Source organism: Phycodurus eques, chromosome 3 (genome assembly GCF_024500275.1).
Source record: "Phycodurus eques isolate BA_2022a chromosome 3, UOR_Pequ_1.1, whole genome shotgun sequence".
Taxonomy (NCBI): Eukaryota; Metazoa; Chordata; class Actinopteri; order Syngnathiformes; family Syngnathidae; genus Phycodurus; species Phycodurus eques.
In genome coordinates this window covers 33271751-33299521 of record NC_084527.1, presented here as the reverse complement: position 1 = coordinate 33299521, position 27771 = coordinate 33271751, and the positions used below count along the sequence as shown (strand labels likewise).

Below are 27771 nucleotides of genomic sequence, written 5' to 3'. Positions count from 1 at the left end.
TGCGGTGTTACAGACTTTCATATCATCGATAACATACGCATTATTTCTTTGCTTTGTTCTGCTAAAAAAAAAAAAATAAGGAAATAAACATGACAACATATATAAGCTAGTGTGTGTTTTTTTTTTTTTTTTTTTTTTTTTACTACTATTTGTGTTTTGGCAATCATGTTCTTTTGTTGTACAGAATGATGATAAGCTGCAGGGACTGATTGTTCCAGGCCTGGGACTCATTGTTTCAAGACGTGCATTGTGGGATTCACATAGACAGTGTGTGTGTGTGTGTGTGTAAATGTGTATATATATATACACACATACATACAGCGACTGAAATAAGTATTTAACACGTCACAATTTTTCTCATTAAGTATACTGTATTTCCAAAGGTGCTATTGACCTGAAAATTTCACCAGATGTTGGGAATAACTCAAGTCATCCATACGTGCAAAGAAAGTAGAACAAATAGAACAAAAACCAAGAGTCAGCATAAATTATTTGGCAAAAACAGTCACAAAGCCCAAATGCTTTCAAGTACATATATGGTGTTTTTTTTTTTTTTTTTTAATTCATTTAAATTTGGCAGACCTTAACACATTTTTTGGGTCGCTTTAGTGGGTTGATGACTCTATACCTATGTGCCAAACGTTTAATATTTAATATTATATAATATTTAAGTGCAATTTTTGCAAACTGAGCCTGAGTCTGGTTTATTTATATATTTTATTTATCTAACATATTTTATTGATTGTTCTACATTACAATTGCAATGTTCAGTTTTCTTTAGATTTGAAAATTAATTGTTCTTAAAAAGGATATGCTTGATTTATTATGCGCCATAATATCATTAGGTCAGCGGCATAAGAAATCCCAAAAAGTCAAAGATACTATCATTTATCACGACAGTTTTTGGGAAAATATATCATCCTAAAAGACTCTGCTATCGTGGCAGGCTGAAATATAATATATTGAGAGAGAGCAAGAGCAATTGCTAAAAAAAAAAAATGAAATATTAAAATTGAACAAATTAAAATCTGTGATAGTAAGTAATATAGTATATACAGTATAATAATAGTAAAATAGTTGAGGGTTACTGTATCTCTACTTCGTTATGACAAGTTGCAGGGTTAATTCTCACTCCTTTCTATCTGTTTTCCTGCTCTGCGTTTCCACACACACTAAACACACAAGTCGCACTCAACTCTCCTTATGCACTACAAACAACTACCATACTGATATTATCCCCTTATCACTAATGTTTGTTTTCTATGTTCAATCTTTGTTTGTTACACTTCTATGTACCCCGGCTTTGCTGTACTTAAATATAGCATCTTTATCACCCTCTTTAAATAACATTTGTCAACACAATAATCAAAAAATGTCCCGGAAACTGTCAAAACAACAACAGCAAAGAATACATAGTACCCAATCTATTTAAAATTACTATACATACACCCATTATATGTCACACTAAACTCTTGTGTCATGGAATGTCAATGCCATTCGATCGCAGGCAAAGCGAATTAAGATGATGGAATATATCACTAAATTAAAAACAGACCTCCTGTTACAAAAAAACGCACCTTCTTGAGTCAGAAGAAAAATGCCTCATTGACTCGAATTTCACTCGGGCTATCTCAGCCATTTATAACACTACACAAAGAGAAGTCTCAATACAAGTTCATAAAAGACTATTTTTTACAGCCGAGTGTGAAGCGGCTGGGATGAAAATCAGCACCTCCAAATCTGAGACCATGGTCCTCAGTCGGATAAGGGTGGACTGCCCTCTCCGGGTCGGGGATGAGATCCTGCCCCAAGTGGAGGAGTTCAAGTATCTTGGGGTCTTGTTCACGAGTGAGGGACGAATGGAACGGGAGATCGACAGGCGGATCGGTGCAGCGTCTGCAGTGATGCGGACTTTGTATCGGTCCGTTGCGGTGAAGGAGGAGGTAACCCGAAAGGCGGAGCTCTCGATTTACCGGTCGACCTACGTTCCTACCCTCACCTATGGTCACGAGCTGTGGGTCGTGATAGAAAGAACAAGATCCCGGATCCAAGCGGCCGAAATGAGCTTCCTCTGCAGGGTGTCCGGGCTCTCCCTTAGAGATAGGGTGAGAAGGTCGGTCAGAGTAGAGCCGCTGCTCCTCCGCATTGAGAGGAGCCAGATGAGGTGGCTCGGGCATGTGTTTAGGATGCTTCCTGGACGCCTCCCTGGTGAGGTGTTCCGGGCAAGTACCACCGGGAGGAGACCCCGGGGACGACCAAGGACACGCTGGAGAGACTACGTCTCTCGGCTTGCCTGGGAACGCCTCGGGATCCCCTCGGAAGAGCTAGAGGAAGTGGCTGGGGAGAGGGAAGTCTGGGCTTCCCTGCTGAGGCTGCTGCCCCCATGACTCGACCTCAGATAAGCGGAAGACAATGGATGGATGGATGGATGGATGGTTTTAGTACAGTAGCAGATCCAGAAGACAGATACATAATTATACAGGCTACAAGATTGAACAAACTTTATACAATTGTCAATGTACACGCTCCTAATAAAGATGACACAGCCTTTTTTCACACTTGCTTAACTTGTCAGCCAATTCTACAATTATCATGGGTGGTGACTTTAACCCTATGCTAAATCCCCTTATATATTGCTCAAATCCCCCAAATTGCAATTTACCACAATGCAGCAATATCTTAGAGCAGGATATGGACGACTTTGGACTTGTTGACATATGGAGGCTGAAAAACTGTTCAAAAAGAGAATACACATTTTTCTCGTTGGTTCACTGCTTTCTCAAGAATATAATTGTTTTCTCTCAAACAATTCGGCAGCACAAAGAATTACCTCCAAAAAACATCCAATCATCATCAGTGGGACGAGTTTTTGAAATTTAATGACTCCAACAACTATATTTCCATCTCTGTTGTGGGAAACCGGGAAAGCTGTAATGAGATGTCGAATCATATCATACTCTTCGTACAAGAAAAAACAAGAACAAAATTTCGAAAGTGAAATTGAGGAAAAAATTCAACATCTCACAGAAGAATATGCAATTAATCCGACAGATACGCTTAGAAACCAACTTCAAAAGGCAAAACATCAATTAGACGTCATCTTATCAAAAATAACAGATTTTCTACATCAGTTAAGATCCACTAACTTTGAGTACAATAATAAATGAGGCAAATTTCTTGCGAACAAACTTCAGTGCAATAAAGACATTAATCACAGCCATTCAAGATTCAAACGGTAGCTGTACACAGTCAACGCTAGAAATAAATGAAATAATTGAAATTATTATAGCAGCTTATACGCATCTTCGAACAACCCAGACCAAAAAGAAATTGAGACTTTCATTAAAGATCTAAACATTCCCCACTTAAATACAGAAATTGAAAACAGTCTTGATGCTCCTTTAATCATGACAGAAATACATAATGCATTAAAAATATGCAATCGGGACAAACGCCTGGCCCGGATGGAATCTCCGTTGAATTCATTAAACATCCATCCATCCATCCATTTTCTGTACCACTTATCCTCACAAGTGTCGCCTGATTCATTAATCATTTCTGGCCAATATGAGCGCCTCTATTTTTCAGAACAGCCAAGGAGATAAACAAAGGTCAAATAAATAGCCATATGAACACAGCTTCAATTAAATTACTACTAAAGTCAGGCAAAGACCCCACTGTCCCGGCTAATTAGCACCCCTTATCACTGATTAATGTACAACCCCAATTCCAATGAAGTTGGGACGTTGTGTTAAACATAAATAAAAACAGAATACAATGATTTGCAAATCATGTTCAACCTATATTTAATTGAATAAATTGCATTGAAGTTTTGTCGGCGGAATTCTTTCCCATTCTTGGTTGATGCACAGCTTCAGCTGTTCAACAGTCCGGGGTCTCCGTTGTCGTATTTTACGCTTCATAATGCGGCACACATTTTCAATGGGTCAAAAATTTTGTTATGTTAGCATTTCATTGTTGTCTTGGCCAAGTTGCACTTTGCAACATGACAGTCACTTGTTGTGCTTGGCTGTTGTAGAATAAACATAGGCTTACTTCCTATATGTGGTGTCTTCCAAGCCTGTTGTTCACACAGCATGCTAGCAGTGAATGAAACAGTGGATATTTATAGAGTTATTCATCTGTGACGTGTTGCAGTTGCTTTTGTGCCAGCAGTTTTTATATTCTGGGATCTCCTTTCATGTGTCCCTGCTTGTAAGCAGACTTTCTGCCAGACAAATTCCCAGCGTTATTGCACATGCTGGTTAAATGTTCTTGAAGTTGTGCCTATCTTTTACAGGAAATGTCTGCTGCTGAGACGCAAGGGGCTGTGGCAGAGCTTAGTGCAGCTCCAGGCCCACCAGAGAATGAGAAGGTACGTTGGAATGATTTCGTCTTACACACACTGGCCACACGTAACATATAGGTAGCTTAGATAAAGGTTGTTTCACCGGGACTGCTGTTTAGAATACTTGGTTAGCTTTAAGGGCTGTCTGGTCAGTGTGTCTTGTAAGTACAGCAGATACGGTCATTTGTCAAACATCATTCGAAATCAGTGCAGCACGTTCAGGAAGTTGTGTGTGTGTGTGTGTGTGTGTGTGTGTGTGTGTGTGTGTTGGGGGATGGACCCGTCACAGACATGGATTGTAAGGACACCTCTTACTCTGAGAGGACCATGATATTTCTTCCCATACAGATCAATCAGTTTAGTCAAGTTTGCATCTCACTGTTGTCTGCGCCTTGATTTTAGCTACATAGATTAAGACAACGCTTACCTTTATCACTTCTACAACTTGCATACATAATTTTCAGTATACTTGCTGCATTGGTGTTGCTAGATTTTCTTCAAAAGGGGAAGTATTTTTTGTCCAGGTTTTGGTGTTACTGTATAGCACTGAAGTACTGAGTAGGTGAGCTGGTTCCCTGTAGAAATGTGTACACATCACAACTGCAAAACCTGTGGCTTTACACAAGGCTATCTCAACCACTTATACAAGTTTGACATGTCCATCCATTTCTTCCGTACACTTAAAGAAACCCTGCAAAGAACCGTCCATCTCTGAGACTCAGAAAGCTGTACCAGACCTGACTGACAAGAAAAAGGCAAGTTGGATCTGTCTGGTTACAATTTGAAAAAAACTATGTAGTGGTGGATTCAGCTCTGATGAAGAGTGTGCACCTCAGACTGCAAATATTGATTGTGATGATAGCCTTTCAACCATCAATAGTCTAATGCCAGCACACAATAAGATGGCACCATCTACCTCAGAGTCTTCTAAGAAGAGTAAAAGCCATCTGCTAAAACACACAAATTGCCGGGGGGACACGGCAGTTTTCAACACTGACAAACTTGGCATTGATGACGACCTCGTACGTGATAATGCACCCTGTTCTGATCATGATCCCACCACAAGCAATCCTCAGAAGCCTCCAACATTTAAGGAAGAAACTGTAATGAAGTCTCATTTTTCTGATAAAGTGGCAATCGTGGAGACGGCACTAAACTCTGATTCTTTTTCCACCCACAAAAATTCAAATGCATGAAAAAGAAGAGCCTGATATTGCCAAAGCATTCTTGCTCCCTAAACATTTTAAAGAGAGAAAACTTTTACTTGAGAAACTCCAGAACAAGGGTAATTACAACCATAACCAAGAGGTTATGAAAAATGAGAATGGGGCAATAAAACTGAATGGAAGACCAACAAAATCAAATGTTTTAATTAATACCAAAACATATGTGCATTGTTTATATTGTAAAGGCATGTTTGTTCGCAAGGAACTGCCACTTGCCTCGATGCCCTTCAAAGGCCATGACAGATACAGAAGCTACCGGTAGAGCCAAAGTCTTAGCTCTGGCTGATGTTGCAGAGTCAACATTCTCTCAAGCAATTAGCCCTGGTGTCTGGAAGCTGCTTAGATATATGAAGCAAGATGAGGTAGTATCTGTAGCTCGAAAGGATTTCTTGATACTGCAACTTGGACAATCGCTCTATAATAAGCATGGATATGCTTAATATATAAGTTATAATAAAAGTTATGCGCAAATGAATGGACAGAGCTCATCTCCCACACTGCCCTCGCTACGTTGAACAAATCAAAATTCAACAAAGCCTCTACCATACCCTTCACACAGGATGTGCAGATTTTCCATCAGTACTTGAATAAGAAGACAGCTGAGGCTGTTGAAAACCTGAAAAACCATGCGTCACCCCAGACTTATGCTGAAGCTGCTAGAGTGACACTTGCTCAGATCATTACCTTTAACAGATGTCGTGCCGGAGAGGTCTCTAAAATGACACTAGAGTGTTTTGAGAAACGGGACCGGACTGAGCTCCATGAGGACATAGCAGTTGGCCTCTCACCGTTTGAGCAAAGGTTGGCCAAGCACTTCAGCAGGGTAGAGATTATGGGAAAAAGAAGCAGAAAAGTTGCTCTTTTGTTAAACCCTGAGGTTGTCAATGTAGCAACGCTTCTAGTAGACAAAAGAGACCCTTTCCTATTTGCAAGGCCGCAGTGTCCCTCTACCAGCTTCTACAGGGGACAGGACTCCATCAGGATTTTTGCGAGCCTGTGTGGTGCAAAGAATCCGGAATATCTCAGGTCTACACATCTTCGCAAGCATGTTGCAACACTGTCCCAGATTCTTACCCTGAAGAATAATGAACTGGACCAACTGGCCAACTTTTTGGGCCACGACATTCGGGTCCATAGACACTTTTATCGGCTACCGGAAGCAACAATAGAAATGGCAAAAATCTCCAAGCTTCTCCTTGCAATGGAGCGAGGGTCTCTTTCATAGTTTCAAGGAAAATCTCTAGATGAGATTGATTTAGAAGGTATGGTGATGATTTTCAAAATGCTGAAAAGAGAAGATGAAATAGTTTAAACATGGGCCCCTGAGTTGCCATGAGTCAGTAATGGTTACAGTACCGGTTTCAGTACTAGTTTGCAGTTTGGACAACCCTGTTCAAAAAGAAAGTTTAAGACCATTTTACAGCTTTATATTAGATTTTTCCTCGGTGCATTGTTTTTGTATCTCTGCACTTTGTTTTATTAAAAAAAAAAATATATTTTATAAAATGGATTTCAAATCCAAGCACGTTTTTTGCAAACTGAATGTTGCTGCTCAGTTGTTTGAAGTACAGTAAATGCTATCTTGCCTTTTTCCTCTGTGCTTTGTTGGATTTTCAATTTCTTTATTATAAATTTGTTTTAAAAAACAACAGTGTACTGCAATTTGTCTTCAGACTTAACATTATCCCTTTGTTTTTGAGGTTGACTTTTTTTTTTTTTTGTTTGTGTGTATGGGTAATGTCCAGGTAAACCATTTGGGTCCTCATAACTAAGGGTCATGCTATGTTTGTGTGTGTGTGTGTGTGTGTGTGGACACAAGGTCTTGCGCTGATCCTATTGGTCCTCTGTGTCACAGCGCGGTGAAGGAGCGACATTTTTGTCCCCTAAATTTGTGCAAGCTTTCAGACCATGAAACACGATGGGAAAACATTTTGCTTACAGGAGCCAAAAGATACTTCGAAAAAAGTCTGCAAAGCCTGATATATAAAGCCTCCTTGGTGAACTGCTTTGTCAATGAGTTTAGAGAATGACAGACAAGTCAGCAATTTCGACTTCAAATAGTTTAGTAAGGGTGCATTATTTTGTGACAAGTAAGCTTTTTATACATTGGTTGCACTTCACGGTGTCATAAATCAATAGTATTGTTTGAAGAAGAGCGAAGTCATGCACATGATGTCACCATGAGCTATGTAACTGCATTGACGGTAGCCTACATTAAGACACGTTAAAAATAACGATGTAAACGTATTGTTTACCATGCGCTCAAACTGAGTCTCTTCTTTTCCTTTCGGCTTGTCCCTTTAGGGGTCGCCACAGCGCGTCCTCCTTTTCCATGTAAGCCTATCTCCTGCATGCTCCTCTCGAACATCAACTGCCCTCATGTCTTCCCTCACGACATCCATCAACCTTCTCTTTGGTCTTCCTCTAGCTCTCTTGCCTGGCAGCTCCATCCACATCATCCTTCTACCAATAGACACACTATCTCTCCTCTGGACGTGTCCAAACCATCGAAGTCTGCTCTCTCTAACTTTTCTCCAAAACATTGAACCTCGGCTGTCCCTCTGATGAGCTCATTTCTAATTTTATCCAACCTGGTCACTCCGAGAGCGAACCTCAACATCTTCATTTCCGCAAACTCAAGCTCTGCTTCCTGTTGCCTCTTCAGTGCCACTGTCTCTAATCCGTACATCATGACTGGCCTCACCACTGTTTTATAAACTTTGCCCTTCGTCCTAGCAGAGACTCTTCTGTCACATAACACACCTGACACCTTCCTCGACCCGTTCATCCCTGCTTGGAACCGTTTCTTCACTTCCTGACCACACTCAACATTGCTGTGGACGGTTGACCCCAAGTATTTAAAGTCCTCCACCTTTGCTATTTGGCTAATCTTCATTCCCCTGCTTTCCAGTGGATGCCTCCATCTTTCTAACTGTTCCTCCACCTGCTCCCTGGTTTCATTGAAGATCACAATGTCATCTGCAAACACCATGGTCCACGGGGATTCCAGTCTTACCTCATCTGTCAGCCTATCCATCACCACTACAAACAGGAAGGGCCTCAGGTCATATCCCTGATGTAGTCGCACTTCCACCTTAAATTCTTCTGTCACACCTACAGCACACCTCACCGCTGTTCTGCTGCCCTCGTACATGTCCTGTATTATTCTAACATACTTCTCTGCCACTCCAGACGTCCGCATGCAGTACCACAGTTCCTCTCTGGGTACTCTGTCATAGGCTTTCTCTAGATCTACAAGGACACAATGTAGCTCCTTCTGACCTTCTCTGTACTTTTCCATCAACAAATAATGCATCTGTGGTACTCTTTCTAGGCATGAACCATACTGTTGCTCGCAAATACTCACTTCTGTCTGGCCTCCAATACTCTTTCCCATAACTTAATTGTGTGGCTCATCAACTTTACAGCTCTGCACATCACCCTTGTTCTTAAAAATGGGCACCAGCACACTTTTCCTCCATTCCTCAGGCATCTTCTCACACCCTAGAATTCTATTGAACAAGCTGGTCAAAAACTCCACAGCCACCTCTCCTAGATGCTTCCATACCTCCACTGGAATATCATCAGGACCAACTGCCTTTCCACTTTTCATCCTCTTTAATGCCTTTCTAACTTCCGCCTTACTAATCATTGCCACTTCCTGCTCCACCACACTTGCCTCTTCTACTCTCCCTTCTCTCTCATTTTCCTCATTCATCAACTCCTCGAAGTATTCTTTCCATCTATCTAGCACACGACTGACACCAGTCAACATATTACCATCTTTCCTCTTCTCTTTCTGCTGAAGAACCTGCTTTCCACCTCTTCTTCTTCTTCGACTTCAACCCACAGTAGCTCAATTTCCACCGGTGCCCTGTAGGTTGATGCCGCCGGTGGCGGACGTTGTTAACCCGGGCCACGACCGATCCAGTATGGAATTCTTTGGATGAACGCTCATATTTGTTTGGCAAAGTTTTAAGCCGGATTCCCTTCCTGACGCAACTCTCTGCATTTATCCGGGCTTGGGACCGGCCTACAGTTTGTACTGGCTTGTGCCCCCCATAGGGCTGCATTGTGCTCAAACAGAGCAAACCCCCATATTATGTTAAAGCTTATATGGACCATTCTACCAAATCGATGCTATTTTCGTCCCCAGGAAATAAAATGTATGAATGCACTGTACAATTACATGAAAATGATTAAGTGTCCTGCACATTATTCAGTAATTTTCTTAGGGTTAACATTCTGGTTTGGCTCACTGTCCACTCGAAATCAACCCAGAGGTGTTCTGGGTAGGACTGTGCAGGCCAGTCAAGTTAAACCACACCAAATTTGCTTTGTGCACTGGTGCACAGACATGTTGGAACAGGATGGCATAATCCCCAAACTGCTGGACTGTGCAGAACCTCTCCTTGGTATGATGAAGCATTCAAAGTTCTTTCACGGGAGCTTGGGGGCTAATATTTTGGACATTTCCAACTTTGTGGGAACAATGTGGAGATGGCCCTTTCCTGTTCCAACATGACTGTGCATCAGTGCGCAAATCAAGGTTCCTAAAGACACGGATGAGAGAGTTCGATGTGGATGAACATGACTGGCCTGCACAATCCTGACCTCAATCCTATATTACACTTTTGGATGAATTAAAGTGGAGACTGAGAGCCAGGCCTTCTTGTCTGACATCAGCGTGTAACCTCACGAATGCACTTCTGTAAAAACTGAAGCATTTATTTAAATATAGTGTCCATTTGAAATACTTGTATTGTCAGAACAATAGCTAGACCGAAAGACATTTGTGAATACCATTCCTTTTTGAAGTAGTGTAAGAAGGATTAGGATTAACAACAGGTTAGTGTGCAAGAACTTTATAAATGCCTGGTCTTATTCAAACACCATGCTTACGTACAGATTTCTGCACATATTGTCCACACAGATGACCAAACATTTTAATCAACTTTAATTACAGTTCCTAGGTAGTACATACTTTGTTTTATTAAGTCAAAAAAGTTATAAACGTGTGGGTATTTTGACATTTTGTACAGAATATTGAATTTTCTGTTGCCTTGGTTATTATTTTTTTAAAGGAAAACCACCCACCTCTCCCATGCTGGGGTCATCAGCCTTGTAGCCATCCAGCTTGTCCTGTAGCATTTGGGCCAGAACAGCGCAGTCTTTGTACTCTCTGAATAAGACAAAAACAACATACTTACAGTACAATGTTGAGTGGGTTATTTTCAAAATACTGTACATCCTGTACCCCCCTAAAATTGTTAAACTGTTTTAGTCTTTCAGCGCTAGAGCTTGCACTCATGGCTAGGAGCAAGTTGATAAACAATACCCAAACAGTGTGGGCGTGTGTGTGCACAAATAAACTCCTAGTGCTGCTTAAGCACCTGCCCATTTCCCCTGGATGAGAAGTTTCCTTTTTGGTGGAGGCTATTTTTTTCTTCATTCAACAACATGTGCGTGCGTGCAAAAGTAATTATTGTTGGTGAGAAGAAGTAACTGTGTCAAGGTCTATGTTTTGTTATGGGTTGTTTTGTTTGGTATTGTTTAACATTTTCCTGTGTTCCATGTTTGTCATGTCTTGTGTCCTCATTTAGTTATTGTGTCCACCTGTTCTCGTCTACCTTCTACCTTGTGTCGACCAATCAGCTTCCTCCAGCCACTCGTGTCTTGTCTAGGTGTTCCTCTTTGTCTCGTCTATCTGTTTGTATTTAGGTCCCTGGTTTCTTTCAGTTCTTGTCGGTTCATTATCATTGTCAGGTTCATTTCTTGATGCATCATTGCACACAAAACCACCTGCTGGCCATGTGCATAATCACAGGCAGCTGTATCGTTACCACATACAGTATGTGCTGCGTCTCATTTTTAAATTGGGGAACAGTAATTTCTCCTCTCCCAGTGAGGTTTTATTTTACCTTACCTTCTGTGAACACAATAAATACTTTCTCCATGAATAAAATAAAGGGTGGAAAATTCAGTTTTTGACAAACAAAGATAATTGATAAGCCTCAATTGATAGTTCCTTGTGCAAGTGCTGTGCTGTGCTGTGCTGTTTGGGGTTCAAACTCAGGCGACCACCATAACGCAGCTTGAGAGTCGAGTGCACCAACGGCTGGGCCATTAGACCAGGGTGCTGGGTTAGCGGGCAGGAGCCTCTTTCCAAGGATTCCGAGGGGTGACGAATACTGTCCAAACTGGTGTCAACACTCCAAACTCTACTAGCCTATACAAACTACACAGTCTTTATCCAAACTGAGCTGACCGCAACTCTATATATAAAAAAAAAAAACCCACACACACACATTTTGAACGGAGCCTACATGAGGGGTTTAGATACCGTGAAGCACTTCCCGAATCGGTCAGTGGTACAGCCGGGCAGCGAGGCTTCGGACGTCATCACATCCGGGTCCACCCCTAAATGAAGCAAGCCTCGATACGCGCTTTGCAGAAACGCCCCCTCCATTTCTCGACACGCCTCGAAGACTCGCCACATCTCGTAACATCCCTAGTTATCAGTTGTGCGACTCAGTTTGCTTTTTCCATGTTCCTTGTTTGCCTTTTTTAGGGAAATTAAAATGTTTTGCCATTTCCTCTCCTTCAAAAACCCTAAACCATGACAGAATGAACTGACCAGAACAGGACCCAGCGGGAAGAATACGCCGTCACCCTGCACGCCACCAGTCTGCCTCCCAGCACCCTCAGCCTGCCAACCATACCTACCCTCCAGCCCTATCGTTCCATCTTCTCTGTCCTTTTCACCTGTGTCTCCCACTTTTCCTAGTTATTCACCATGCCCTACCATTTTACCTCCACATGTTTTTTTTTTAGATTCAGATTTTTCAGATTGTGAAGATGGCCCCGATTTAGTTGACCTGTCTAATTCTGACTCTGACACGGATTTAGATTTTTCTGGTTCCTTCCCTAGTTTTTCCCGTCCTAGTCAGTTTTTGTCACGTTTTTCCTTTCCCAACCCCTGCGACTCCAAGCCTAAGTCCGTTCCCTCTGACCTTTACCCTCTGACCTTTACCTTTACCATCCGTTTGGCCATTTATCTGGGACCGCCGCGTGGTGGCCAACAGAGGCGCCCAAATATAGGTCATATTATCATGTTTATTTTCCCCTGTTCCCAAGTCACTTAATTTTTCACCAGTTCCCACACCTGGTTCCACGCCTCCAATTAAGTCACGTCCATCCAAACCGGCCCCCAAGCCACCTTGTTCCGCACCACCCGTTTTTCCTAGTTTACCTTCCCGAGTCACTGTGCACTCTGCCCCCCTTGTGTCATCTGCTCCCAAACCTCAATGGCGGCAGGCAGAGGAAGCGACTGCAGACCCCCTTCCTGCTCCTCGACGGCTGCGCCAGGCTCCCGTTCCCGCTCCTCGGTGGCTGCACCAGGCTCCCGATCCCGCTCCCCCGCAGCTGCGGCCACCACCCGACCCTATTGCCTGGCCCCTGCATTACCATTGGGTTCGGCATCATGGCCATCCGCCTGAATGGCCCTGTGAAGACCCTGGTGCTAGGCGTCCTAGCCCAGCCAAGCACCTCACCTTGCACCAGACTGACCAACCCTGAGGGGCGACTCTGCCCCCTTCCACACAATGTGTTGATTACTTTATTTTCTTTTTCTTTTTTTTCTTTTTTTATGAAGTTGTAACTTTTGGGTAACGTCTGGGATCCGTTCCTTAAGGGGGCTGGGGGTGTGTGTGGTACTGTCATCGTCTGTTTTCGTTTGGGTTGTTTGGTTTTGTTTCATGTTTTCCATGTCTTGTGTGCCCACCTGTTCTCGTCAAGCTTCTACCTTGTGTCGACCAATCATCTCCCTCCAGCCACTCATGTCTTGTCCAGGTGTTCCTCATTATCTCGTCAATCTGTATTTGTATTTAGTTCCCTGGTTTCTTTCAGGTGTCATTGTCTCTGCCTGTGTCACGTCATAGTCGCCAGTTGTCACTCAGTTATTTTACCAGTCATGTTTTGTTTCCAGTTTTAGGTTTGGGTCAATCCAGAATTGGAGGACATTTTTACGTCCCACCCTTCAAATTTTAAATAATCCACATACAAAATACTAAAACATGCAGTTTCTGAGTAAATGTACTTGTCCTGAGACCAAATCTAAAAAAACTTAAGAGGAAAAGAATGCTTGAAAATAGTTTTAAAAAGTACCCCCTAAAATGCAATTTTTCTCTTGTCCCACCCCCCTAGTGACCAAATTGAATCTCAAATTGAACAGTTAAAATGAAATTTTAATTTCATTTTTGGGGGTATTTGTTTCATTGCTGTCTCTTGTAACTGTGGGAACATTTGTTTTACTAAACATATTTCAAATAATAATTATTCATGGAGCATGTGTCCCACAATATGCACGCAACACTGTTACCATAACCTTTTTAGCATAGTAGAAGAAGAAAGCACTGAATCACATGATACGCTGGACTTGACATCATCAAACACGTTTCCAAAAGAATGGGTAGAGCAAAGGTATGTCCTCTCTTCTAGTTTTCATATTTTTAATAACATAGTTAGCCTTGATTGAATGTCTCACTCTACCTCATGCAACCCTGTTATGGATATGATCAGAATAAGACATTTATTTTATTTTTTCTTCAATTATTTACATAAGTAAGTTTGTCCTCTTGGTGAACGGTAACAGCAAGCTAAACAGCTAGCTTCTACTCCTGAGAGAAAGCTAACATTCGTACAGATTTGCACCTCCTCCAGTTTATTCAGACTTTAAAAACTATTATTTGTAATTCAATTCAACAATTGACATTATCTGAGATATAATTTACTTACTCTACATAATGTAAACACATTTCTGAATTTTACATACTGATTGTTTTCTTTTATTTCCTAATGGTAGTCCAAATTGATTATGGTCGCAGCAATTACCTCGATGGGATGATGAACTTTACATAAAAAAAAAACTGTATTCACACTATGAGTTCCAATTCATAATACGGGACACATTTGCCACTTTGCTCCAGATGTTTTGCGTCATCTGTATGACATCAGGCAACAGTATGCTTTCTCACGGGCCCTGAAGCAGAACCTCTCTGCCAACCAATGTGTAGTCCATGTTGATTTCTCAGAAAACTATGCTTGCAAATACAGTGCAGAAGTGCAGTCTGTTCATTTTGGTGCATCCCACCAACAGGCCACCTTACACACTGTGTTTGTCACGTGGGGGGAGAATCTGCTCCTACCTCTTTCTGCACCATATCAGGCATCAAGATTGAAGGGACTACCTGACCACCTGCAATACGGAAACACATGGAGCTCATTCTGAAGGAAATTAGAGAAGAATTCCCACGTGACAACTGTGCATTTCTTTAGCGATGGGCCCTGTACACAATACAAACAGCGTAGAAACGTTTACCTTTTTTCTCCTGAAATTTTTAAGTAGTGGAACCTGGAATTACTTTGAAGCCAGTCATGGCAAAGGAGCCCCAAATGGCATAGGTGGCACACTGAAGAGGAGGGCTGACAGGCTTGTCAGCCAAGGAGTTGATATTACCACAGGAATGTCCCTTTACCAAACTCTGAAGGATGGTCAATCAAAGGTGAAATTGTTTTACGTCCAGTAGATGATGCAGTGAAGGAAATGCCGGCTGACCTTCCAGCAGTACCATCCAAAATGAGGCTTCACTAGGTATGAACTTCACCATGATTCTTATTGAGTTAAAGCACTTTGAACTAACTTGTGTATGACTGATTTCCCTTGCCAGGTGATTACTTTGTCACCTGTAAAAATATTCTACTGCGACATCAGCTGCATGTGTTCAGGAAATGGGAATCTGGAATGTAATTGCCAGAAATCCAACCAAAAGCTTCAGCTTTAATACCACAGATGACCACACAGAAGACCTAGCACACAGCACACCAGAAAAAGAGCAGTGTCATACTCCAGAGGTTATGGGTAAGTGGTGTGCCCTGCTGTATGAGGGCCACATCTACCCAGGGATCATCCAAGAGCTGAATGAGACCAACTGCCAGGTGAAATGTATGCACAGAGTGGGGGAAATCCGCTTTTTCTGGCCGTTGAGGGAGGATGTCCATTGGTATCCCTTTGAGGATATGCTGACCATCATTCCACCACCACAAAATGTTCCCTCAGACCACCTGCCCATCACAGCAGACCAATGGAACACTCTGGTCAGCCATGAAAAGTAAAGTGGAATATTAGAAGACCGATGTTCTAAAGCAGATGACAGGTTTTCAGCTAAGTGTTAGAGTGAAATGTTTTTAGCTCAGTGTTAGAGTGAATATGTTGATAGGCTAGGCCAGCCAAGCCATCAAAGTTTTAAAAGCAATGTTCTGAACCAAAGGGCAAGTTTTAGTTTCTTTAATTATTATTATTACTTATATTTTTGGGTGTTATTTGAGGAAAACTGCGACAGAAGGTATTAACAGTTATTCAAAGAACACTTTGGTGTCTTGGGCATTTATTTGTCACTATTCTATATGATGCTCTGTAATCACAAATAATGTAGCTAGTCATCCATTTTACTTAATGCAACCCTGTTACCCTAATTTCAACCCTGTGACCATATAAATTTGAAGGACAATGTACCTCAACGTACAATTGCAAGGAATTTAGGGATTTCATCATCTCCGGTCCATAATATCATCAAAAGGTTCAGAGAATCTGGAGAAATCACTGCATGTAAGCGGCAAGGCCGAAAACCAACATTGCATGCCCGTGACCTTCGATCCCTCAGGTGGCACTGCATCAAAAACCGACATCAATGTGTAAAGGATATCACCACACGGGCTCAGGAACACTTCAGAAAACCAATGTCAGTAAATACAGTTCAGCGCTACATCCATAAGTGCAACTTGAAACTCTACTATGCAAAGCAAAAGCCATTTATTAACAACACCCAGAAATACGGCCGGCTTATGTGAATTTTGTCCCAATTCTTTGTGATGTAAAGTTGCTACGGTGAAGTTTTAGCTCAATGTTAAGCTTTTTTTCCCCGTCATTGGCTCTTACGTTGGTTTGAAGACTAAAATAAACGCTAAAAACCATCCGTGCAAAAGTGCCACCAACCGTTTACCTTGTTAGCTGTCTCAATGTTAGCATAGACGTATTTTATTGTTTCACTCATCCAAATGAGTTGACTTCACTGAAGCTCTGCATTCATTTTAACAAAGTTAAAACACATTTTTGTTCGCCGCCACCACCACTGGGCACAAGCACGTCTTTGTGCACTTTCATCTTCTTTGGCTTTTGCCACACTCTTCTTCAGGGTTGGCAGACGAGACATCGAAACTGGGAACCGAAAACTTTAAATGTGAACGATTCCGGGAGAACCGGAACGTTAGTCCCGGTTCCAATTGGTTCTCGATTCTCTGTGCCCAACCCTAATGGTGCCTCGGTAAACGTGAAATAGGAATTAATGACCTTGAAAGATCATTGAAGAGCTACAGTATATTGTATAATTATTTCACCCTGTTAAACGAACTGTTCAAGTAATTAATCAAACGTGGAAATAATATGCCCATTAAGAGTGTACTGTATGTAAAATTCCAACCACAACTGTGTATACTATGGTTGTTGGGATGAATATTGTTAATTTCTGTCAAAAAATCTGATACCCAAATGGTTTCATGCATTATTATTGTTGCTCTCACCCTCTGTATCGGATTCCAGGATATTCTTTGAGCGTAGCGCAGAGAGTGGCAATCTGCTCAGCGCAACCTTCAAGCATATTGTTCTTCACATCAGCTTTGAAGGGGCTGTAGAAGTCCTGAAAGGCATCTACTTTATCCAGGGAGAAGACCTGTACCAAAGGGAAATGTGGTTAAACCAACTCTTTTTGTCAACAGGAGAATAAAATATACCTTGAACAGAGGTAGTGCCTAATTTACTTTCCTGATTTTTTGTTTTTGTTTGTTTTTTGTTTTGCTTTACTACTTTTTCCACTGTGCTATATAATTTTTACATGCAGTACAAAGAGAAACAAACCATTCACATACCGGTTACTGTAGTATGCCCCTGAGGCGGGTTGGCAGAACTCAGTAGGGGTTAACAACCGCTAAGCTTAGTAAACATTTGGACCAGGAAGGGAACATCCCCAAACTGTTCCCACAAAGTTGGGAGCAATGAGTTGTTCAAAAGCTGAATCCTTCAGAGTTCCTTCCTGTGCAACTAATACAAATCGATGCTCCCACACCTGTGGGAACAGTTCTTCCATTTCTAACATGACTGTGCACTAATGCACAAAGCAAGGTCCATATATACATGGACGAGAGAGTTTGGTGTCGAAGAACTTGACTGGCCTTAACACACTCCTGACATCAACAGGATAGAACACCTTTGAGATGAATTATAGCGGAGACTTAGAGCCAGGCCTTTTCGTCCAACATCACTGTGTGATCTCACAAATACGCTTCTGGAATAGTGGTCATAAGGTCCCTACACACACTCCTAAACCTTGTGGGAAGCCTTTGCAGACGAATTAAAGCTGTTATAGTGGTTAAGGCTGGACCGACGTCATTCATTTATCTTCCGTTCCGTTTATCCTCACTAGGGTCGCGGGTGTGCTGGAGCCTATCCCAGCTATCTTTGGGTGAGAGGCGGGGTACACCTGAACTCGACGCCAGCCAATCGCAGGGCACATATAAACAAACAACCATTCACACTCACACTCACACCTAAGGGCAATTTAGAATCTTCAATCAACTTACCATGCATGTTTTTGGGATGCGGGAGGAAACCGGAGTACCCGGAGAAAACCCACTCAGGCACGGGGAGAACTTGCAAACGCCACACAGGCGGGGCCGGGATTTGCTAACCAGTCGTCCACCATGCCACGGACCAATGTCATATTAAACCCTATTGATTAGGAAGGGGATATCACTTCAGATCATAAAAGCAGGTGAGCGAATACTTTTTAATAATACTAATAATACTAATTACAATGAAAACAGTCGTTGCCCAAGGACGAAGTCCTAAGTGACTGCACTGGAGGGGAGCTAAGGAAGAAATGTGATTAGTAACACAGACATTACAAAATCTACATCTATTTTTTTTCTTTCTATTTTTCAAGTTAGAGTAAACCAGTTTCACATTGTACCTGAAATTCCATCCAGAAGGACGGAATGGTCAATGGCATTTTGTTGCACCTTTTTGAGATCTTTTGGCCGACTTCCTTTTGTCGGACAGGTTCTATTTATGTGATTTCTTGATTGAACAGGTCTGGAAGTAATCAGTCTGGGGTGTGGTCAGCGAAAATGAAGTCAGCTTTCCAAAAAATGTGATTAGATGACAGGGCCAGGTAGCTTTGGATAGTTATTTCCCCTGATAAATAAAATCACCATTTAAAATCTACATTTTATGTTTATTTGGGTTATCTTTATCTGATATTTGATCATCTTAAAAATTCAAGTGGGGAAACTATGCACAAAAAATAATAATTTGAGAAGGGGGCAAATACTTTTTCATGGCACTGCACTGTATGAAAATATAACCACCATTGTTATTTACGCTTGGCGCAGGTAATAATAAGCTGATTTCATGGATACCCAGTAAAATACACTTTCTTACTTGAGATTCATAGGGCAGAAAGGCTACATGGATCTCAGTCAAGGCCTTCATGGCTTTGGCGGCGCGAGAGTTGGTCAAGAGTCCAAACATGGAGTCTGGAATTGCTGTAATAAATCAAACACAAATGTGTTGTTCAATTCAATAAATATTACTGAGTGAAGCAATTAATGCTTAATTAATGAATTACATTTTAAAGGATGTGCAGAGACAAACAACCCCATATAACCTGCAGGTTGAGGTTTATAACAGTAAGTCAGCAGTTAGCAAGCCTTATTGAAAAATATTGTAGAAAATGTACAGCGGCTGAAATAAGTATTTAACACATCACCATTTTTCTCATTAAATATATTTCCAAATGTGCTATTGACATGAACATTTCACCAGATGTTGGGAACAACCCAAGTTATCCATACATACAAAGAAAGTAGAAGAAATAAGCTCAGTAATTAAGCTATGTGTAATAATGTGAAATGACACAGTGAAAAAGTATTGAACACGCCAACTGGTATCTTTTTAACACTTTGTACAAAAGCCTTTGTTTGCAATGACAGTTTCAAGACACCTCCCGTATCAAGAAACTGGTCACATGCATTGCTCTGGTGTGATTTTGGCCCATTCCTCCACACAAGCAGTCTTCAGATCTTGAAGGTTCCGTGAGCTTCTTTTATGGACCTTGAGTTTCAGTTCTTTCCATAGATCTTTGATTGAATTGGCTGAGCCACTCTAGCAGCTTTATTTTTTTTTTCCTTTGAAACTAATTGAGAGTTTCCTTGGCAGTATGTTTTGGATCATTATCCTGCTGAAATGTCCACCCTCGTTTCATTTTCATCATCCTCGTAGATGGCATTCACTGTTGGTATGGTGTTTTTAGGGGGTTTTTTTTTGGTATGGTGTTTTTAGGCATTTTTTCTCCAAACGTGGTGTCCATTATGACAACCAAAGAGTTCAATTTTGCTCTCAATAGACCAGACTATATTCTCCCAGTATTTAACTGGCGTGTCCAAATGTTGTTCAGCAAACTTTGACCTCTGACATGCTTTATTTGAGCAATGGGGTCTTGGGTGATGAGTGTGCATATAGGCCATGGCGGCGGAGTGCATTACTCACTGTTTCCCTCGTGACAACAGTACCTGCTAATTCCAGGTCTTTTTGAAGCTCTCCACAGGTGGTCCTTGGCTCTTTGGCTCTTCTGATTATTCTTTGCACTCCTCTGTCAGAAATCTTGCGAGGAGCACCTGATCGAGGCAAATTTGTGGTGGTATGATTGGCTTTCCACTTACGTATTATGGCCCCAACCGTGCACACTGGAACATTCAGAAGCTTAGACATGCACCTGTAACCAATGCCATCCGTATGTTTTGCAACAATTAGTTTGCGATGGTCTTGAGGCAGCTCTTTGCTCTTACCCATCATGACGTGTCTTGACTCACACCTTGGCAATGAGACCTTTTTGTAGGCCATCAATTAGGACTGAACCAGCTGATATTCATTTGCACTGACAAGGGGCTGGATTGCTGATTGATTATTGGTAGATTTTGGGTGTTGTCTTGGCTTTCCATGTCTTGTTGCACCTCCCTTTCTTCATGTGTTCAATACCTTTTCCCTGTGTCATTACACACAACTTATTTGATCTTATTTGTTCTACTTTCTTTGTATGTATGGATTACTTGGGTTGTTCCCAACATCAGGTGAAAAATTCATGTCAATAGGACCTTTGGAAATATATTTCGTGAGAAAAATGGTGACGCATTAAATACTTATTTCAGCCGCTGTATATCAATAGATAGATAGATAGATAGATAGATAGATAGATAGATAGATAGATAGATAGATACTATATTATTATTATAAATTACTATAACCATTAATTCTATGTATTCTATGTAAAGATTTTAATTGAATCTACAAATGGTTTTGGGTTACTCACCGTCAGTAAAGAAGACGTGGCCTGCTCGATACCTCGGAGACCGTGGATCTCTGAAGTCATCAATTAGACCCTCAACAGACTGTCAACAGATAATCATAATACTTTGAGAAAAATCAGTGAATGTGACCAAAGACACTTCCGTTACATAACGAATGACAATTTTCTGTGAATCTAAACCATCAAACTATGACGTTTAGGTTTAACAAATTAGAGCTACTCACTGAAAATACTGTACATACAGTCAGCATGATAATAAATCAAGGATTGTCTTTAGTTTACTGATGCGACAGTATTTGTTAAACATCTTGAACAACTGAAAAGCTTGTGTTGCACAGATTTCTTCTTACCTCAACTGAGGGTGTTATCAGATAAATGGCCTCCATGCTGGGCAGAGGCTCCCGTCGCTTGGATATGTCCTCTACAACTGTGAAAAGGAATAGCATTCTTTAGCAATCTTTCGTTAATAATCTGGCATGGGAGGGGCCATGGTGTTTATTATTGCCAGTAGGGACACTAATAATAATAATAATTTGTATATACCGCATTTCACGACATCCAAATATGCTTTACAGTATATACAACACACAAACAATAACAGTAAGAGCAGTCACGTGCACAGATGTTTTTGGGTGGCAGGTGCTCAAGCCAAAAAAAAAGGGCTCCTGTCACCAGAATGATTCACACAAATGAACAAAAAACAGTAGGATATATTTAACTTGTAAAAAAGTAAAAATAACCAATTGAAATAATGTTGTGAACACCCTCTTATAACGGGTACGTGGCTGTGTTCAGAATTAACCAGTTACATTCCAACTTCGGTTAAATGAGAGTCGACACATTCCTGCCACCATTTAAAGCGCCACTGATTAACCCCAAATAAATTTGAGCCGTTCTAGTAGGCTTTCTCTTACATTTTGTATTGTTTCAATCAGAAGCATTTTGTGGTAACACTGACTGCTACTCCCAAGACCCCAGTTCCAGCGGAAGAAAATCCGCCCCAAAGCATGATGCTGCCACTACCAAGCTTCACTGTTGGTACGGTGTTCTTTTAGTGATAAGCAGTGTTGTGTTTGCGCCACACACACCTTTTGGAATTACGGTCAAACAATTGCCAAACTTGATAGTTGCAATTTGCAAAGTTGAAATCACATAGCATAAGAATAGAGTGCTAATTTTAAAAAAAAATGTCACAACATAACCACCAGTGTTAAACTTATATGACAACACATGGAGATGACTACAAGTCTAATAAGTTGCAAGAAAACAATACCAACAGATGCTAACGTACCAATCATTAGTCGCACACCTTAACCACTACGTCACTAGTTGTCAAAATTAATACTGTATTTTGAAAGGGTGTGAATTTTTCTACATCAATCAGCGCTGTGTGAGTGTTAAGAGAAACACAAAGAATACTGAGACCCTGTCAGTCCTAAAATAAACCGTAAAAAGAATGACGTCTTTTTCAGATTAATTTGCAATGGTAAAAGCACGGTGGCACATCTGCCTCACAGTTCTGGGGACCTGGGGTTCAAATCCCGGCCCCGCCTGTGTGTAGTTTGCATGTCCTGCCCGTGCCAGGGTGGGTTTTCTCCAGGCACTCCGGATTCCTCCCACATCCCCAAAACATGCATGCTTGGCTAATTGAAGACTCTAAATTGGCCGAAGGTGTGAATGTGAGTGCGAATGGATGTTTGTTTCTATGTGCCCTGCGATTGGCTGGAGACCAGTACAGGGTGTACCCCGCCTCTGGCCTGAAGATAGCTGGGATAGGCTCCAGCAGCTCGCGACCCTAGTGAGGATAAGCGGTACAGAAAATGGATGGAAGGTAAAAGCAGTGGTACTCACTGGTGATTCCCTCTGTCATGATGTCTGTCATCTTGCAGCAGGAGGAAATCATCCTCATACTCAGCTTGTCCACCACAAGCACCTACGAACAAGTGAGACAGAACTCTTCAAATAGCGGGTCATTTAATGTTCCGTTACTGTGTGATGCCGGCACGGTGGACGACTGGTTAGCACATCTGCCTCACAGTTTTTGGGGTTCAAATCCGCGGTAAAGATAATGGATGGATGGATGGACGATACTGTGTGCATCGAGAAAAACAACTTCACTTACTTTCCATTTTCCATTTTCTCTTGCCTTCTTGATAACATCGTTCATTATCTCTGTAAAATGAGAGACATGGAACTAATTTAGTTATAAAGAATACACAATATACAGAATAAAACCAGACAACATTTACAGTGGGACAAAAACGTTTTGAGTCAGCCATCAATTGTGCTGACTAAGCTGTCCCACTTAAAAAGATGAGAGAGGTCCTGCAATTTTCATCGTGGGTATACCTCACACCTTGGAAAGACAAAATGAGGGGGGGAAATCCAGAAAATCACATTGTCTTATTTTTAAAGAATTTATTAGCAAATTCATCCATCCATTTTCTGAGCCGCTTCTCCTCACTCGGGTCGCGGGAGTGATGGAGCCTATCCCAGCTATCTTTTTATTTCTCATTTTGTCTCTCATAGGTGAGGTATACCTAATAATTGTTTTGCCCCACTGTATGTTATAGATTGTAGACTTTGAAACTCAGATGGAGAGTATAGCATTGGCTGCATCACTCGAATATTAACATTACTGCAGCTCTATAAATTGATTGATCAAATCTTTCTTGAAGTCAAATGTAATTAATTGTGGCTAATCACAATGTTTGGTTAATTTTCACTGATCACACCCAAGCCTGATGACCTCCAGGCCCGTTCAATCAATAAATCACATAAATAGAACATGTTCGACAAAATGAAGTCGGCCAAAGATCTCAAAAAGCTGCAACAAAATGCCACGATCCAAAGAAATTCAAGAACAGATGAGAAATGAAGTAATTGATATCTGTCTGTCTGGAAAGGGTTACAAAGCCATTTCTAAAGCTTTAGGAGTCCAGCAAACCATGGTGAGAGACATTATCCTCAAAAGTGGTGAATCTTCCCTGGATTTCAGTTGTTGCTGCCAGGTAGCTTTGAATATTTTTTTTCTCCTTCATAAATAAACTCACCATTTAAGGTTACAAGGTTGCCAGGTACTTTAATGTCAATTCTTCAACATGCGTAACACACACAGAGGAGTTGAAATTACGGTATTCAAGGCAGTACAAATAATATCAACACTATAAAAGCTAAATAAACTATAGCATATACCGTATAAAAAGTATTAATTGAATGTGCAAATATCAAAAGTCAGGTGACGTGCGCAACATAGTCAAGGTTAGAGAAGCAGGGCAAATAAGACATTTATAAATTAGATGACAAAACCCCAATGTTGCTAAAGTGGCTGGTGCGACCCTGAGTCGAGTGAGTGTGTCCTTGTGTGTTTGTGTGTGTGCGTGTATTGTGTGTGTGTGAGTGTGTGTGCATCTACATTTTTGCATGGGTCAGAGTTCAGAGTTTAGGTGGGCAGCGGACAGAAGAGGTAGAGGGGGCAGAGCGCGCAGAGAGTTCAGATTCCTGAAACTGTCTTTGAGTCGGCTAGTCCTGGCCCGCAGACTCCACAGTCACCTGCCTGATGGCAGCAGACTGAAGAGGCTGTGTGGCGAATGGGTGGCATCCCCCTGCTATGCGGAGGGTTTTGCGGGTGAGGCGGGTTTCAATGATGATGAGAGGTTTCAATTATCTTCTCAGCTGCCCTCACTATGCGATGGAGAGTCTTGCGGCAGGATGCGATGCAGGCTCTGTACCACACAGTGATGCAGTTGGTCAAGATGGCTCTTAAAAACTGCATTTTATTTTTACTTGGGTTATCTTTGTCTGATATTGACATTTGGCTTGTCTTGTCTTTGGCTGGGTGGCGATCAGTGGCGATAATTGGCATGTGCGCAGTGTGTAGTCGCGCAGGGTGGCATGGCTGTGGGGGGTGGCACCTTCTCATTCATTCATTCATTCATTTTCCGAACCGCTTATCCTCACTAGGGTTGAGGGTGTGCCGGAGTCTATCCCAGCCGACTGTAGGCAAGAGGCGGGGTACACCCTGAACTGGTCGTCAGCCAATCGCAGGGCACATATAAACAAGCAACCATTTGGACTCACATACATACCTACGGGCAATTTAGAGTCTTCAAATAACCTACCATGCATGTTTTTGGAATGTGGGAGGAAACTGGAGTACCCGGAGAAAACCCACGCAGGCACGGGGAGAACATGCAAACTCCGCACCGGCGAGGCCGGATTTGAACGCAGGTCCTCAGAACTGTGAGGCGGATGTGCTAACCAGTCGTCTACCGTGCCGCCTGGCACCTTCTCCTCCACAAAAAAATTAAATGGCATTGTGTAATCGTGTATTTGTAAATAACTAGAGCCCAACGAGTATGCTGTGGTACACTGGCACACTCACAGAATGGCAAGCAAGCAGGGACACTCATCATTGTGGTTACTTTAGGGGATTTCCCCCCCCTGGTGGAGTTGCCCTCTTGACTGGTCTAAGAGTCAATTCACAGCCTGTATACACTGGAGGTGTGGACTCGAGTCACGACTTGGACTCGAGCTCTGAATTTGATGACTTTGTAATCGACTAGACAATATGTTAAAAGACTTGCAACTCGACTTGTACTTCAACAGCAGCGACTCGTGACTTCCCTTGGACTTGTCACTTGTCAAAAATGCTGGCCTTGAAGTCCTCAATGATAACATCGCACAACATATGAGTGACGCTGAGCACAAAACCTTAAAAGATAAAAGTCTTGCTCGAACGCTCGGTTGCCTGGTGCTGAACTTGGTGTCCCAACTCTGGTGAAACGCAGACTGGAAGCTGCTCAGCATAAACAAGTCCAGTGAACTGCACAACTGCACAACTTGGCCCTTGTCCTTGACCTCGAAATGCAATACGATGATGCGGAGGCTCAGATAGCCGACCTCACTGCTGCAGTCGAGGCTGTCCCGTCTAAAGACAGCTGCAAATTAAACTATGACGATGATAAACCATGCCAAGCCCCTACCCCAAGCAAATTAACTTCTGGAGGTCAGCATAACCAGCTACAAGACGCTTATGCCGAGATTGGCCACTTAAAAGCGAAATTGGTAGAATTAGCCGACCGACCATCTGATAACCAAGTGCTTGAATTACGGGCCGAACATCGGCGAACAACTATTCTGCTGCGGCAAGCTTCCGGTGACATCCAGCGGCTCACAAATGTACCGAAACACTCCAAGCAGAACGCGCCAAAGAGATGGATCAGTCCTACGGGCTCAAGACACAGATGGCAATCCGGGAGACAGAGCTGTCCCGCCTCCAGCAAGAGCTCCAGGACCAAGAGGATGAGTTAGCCCATGTAAGGCGTGAGCTACAATTAGCTCGACAGCTGTCCGCCGACTCTCTGACTGGGGGGCTTCCCTCGCCAAAAGTGACACAGAGCCCTGCAAAACATCTCCAACCTTTGGGCCGGAACCCACCTTCAGGGGGCGCCGTGCGGCTTCCTCACGGGTGGTGGCCCCACCAGTCGCAGGTCACCCTTCTGACTCACCCCTGACTCTCCATCCACCTAGCGCTGCTCGAAGTATGACTCTAAAAGAGATAGACAAAGTTGCGCGCAATATTCCAAGGTTTGAACCTAAGCCAAACGGGTCACACGACACAGCCGCCTACCTTAGAGACCTCAAATTTCCCCTTAAACGATTCTCTTCTGCTACTACGGACAACAGACTGTACCTTATCAATGTTACATCTAGCAGAGAAGTAAGTACCTTAATTGAAAGACAACCGGCTCATGTGCTGATCGATTACCCGGCCGAATATGGAAGAGGACAACAATTTCAAAACACTGTCGAAAACCTACATCCTAACACCAGCCACCAGCTGGGCATAGCAGTGTGCCCACACACGCTGTCCAGTGTCCAACTGGCTGCCAAAGGCTTCGTTAAACAAAAACACCCTCCCTCTAAAGCACAAGACTCAGGCGTCTTCTTCACAAATGAACCAGCGCAGATGGAATAAGATGGCGCTACGTGCAACATGCGTGTAACTGACATACAACGTTCTGGCGATGTTAAACCCGACAATCAAAAGAAGTCGTTTAACCATACAACCAATCTCGTCCCGCGTACAACAAGGGTCCTCGTAACCAACAACGCCAATCCAATGATAAATCAAAATCATGGATAGACCGCAGCTCTAATTCACGCCAAACGTACATGTTAAAACAGGGTACATGTAACGACCAGCCTAAATCTGACTCCTCCAACCGAGACCCTAAAACGACTAGTGACAACCGGGAAAAGGGCTCCCGAACTAACAGCTCCCAAAGGGAATATAGTGCCGTGGCAGAAGAATTACTTGAGGTGCTCTGCAGCCTGTACAAAGACAAAAAGCGCGACCCATCATTATGACGAGTTCTGACTGAGTCGAAAGGGGGCACAGAGGACACGATAGGTCAAACATGTAATCTCCGTTGTTCCCGAATGACCTGAAAAGTGCCTCCGTGACCCCGGCCGACTCCTCGATGACCTCACCTCGCCATAACCTTAGCGGACCACTTTGTGACGACCAATCCCTAAACCCCTCTCGTGCCGTCCTAATCGTCCGACTACACCCAGGCGAGACTCCTGACTCGCGTGACATCACGCTACTAAATAACATTCTGCCATTCCGACAAGCTTTTGGGTGAAGCAACCGCTGAAGGTACTTCTCGGAAGTTCTATTTAACCGTTACACTTGAGCATGAGCTTGTCCGAGAAC

General features: G+C 42.4%; 1 protein-coding gene across 4 annotated transcripts in view; it reads right to left on the bottom strand.

The window, feature by feature from the left end:
• The window catches only part of stxbp1b (syntaxin binding protein 1b), a 76867-nt gene that overhangs the window by 29975 nt on the left and 19121 nt on the right, over nt 1-27771 (bottom strand). For all 4 annotated transcript variants that reach the window (XM_061673147.1, XM_061673146.1, XM_061673144.1 and 1 more), the window contains 7 exons: nt 23173-23222; nt 22902-22983; nt 21401-21477; nt 21054-21132; nt 19127-19230; nt 17212-17360; nt 10672-10756 (listed from right to left, as the gene is read on the bottom strand). In XM_061673147.1, the coding sequence (XP_061529131.1) occupies nt 10672-10756; nt 17212-17360; nt 19127-19230; nt 21054-21132; nt 21401-21477; nt 22902-22983; nt 23173-23222 (626 nt within the window). The remainder of the gene's footprint in view (nt 1-10671; nt 10757-17211; nt 17361-19126; nt 19231-21053; nt 21133-21400; nt 21478-22901; nt 22984-23172; nt 23223-27771) is intronic.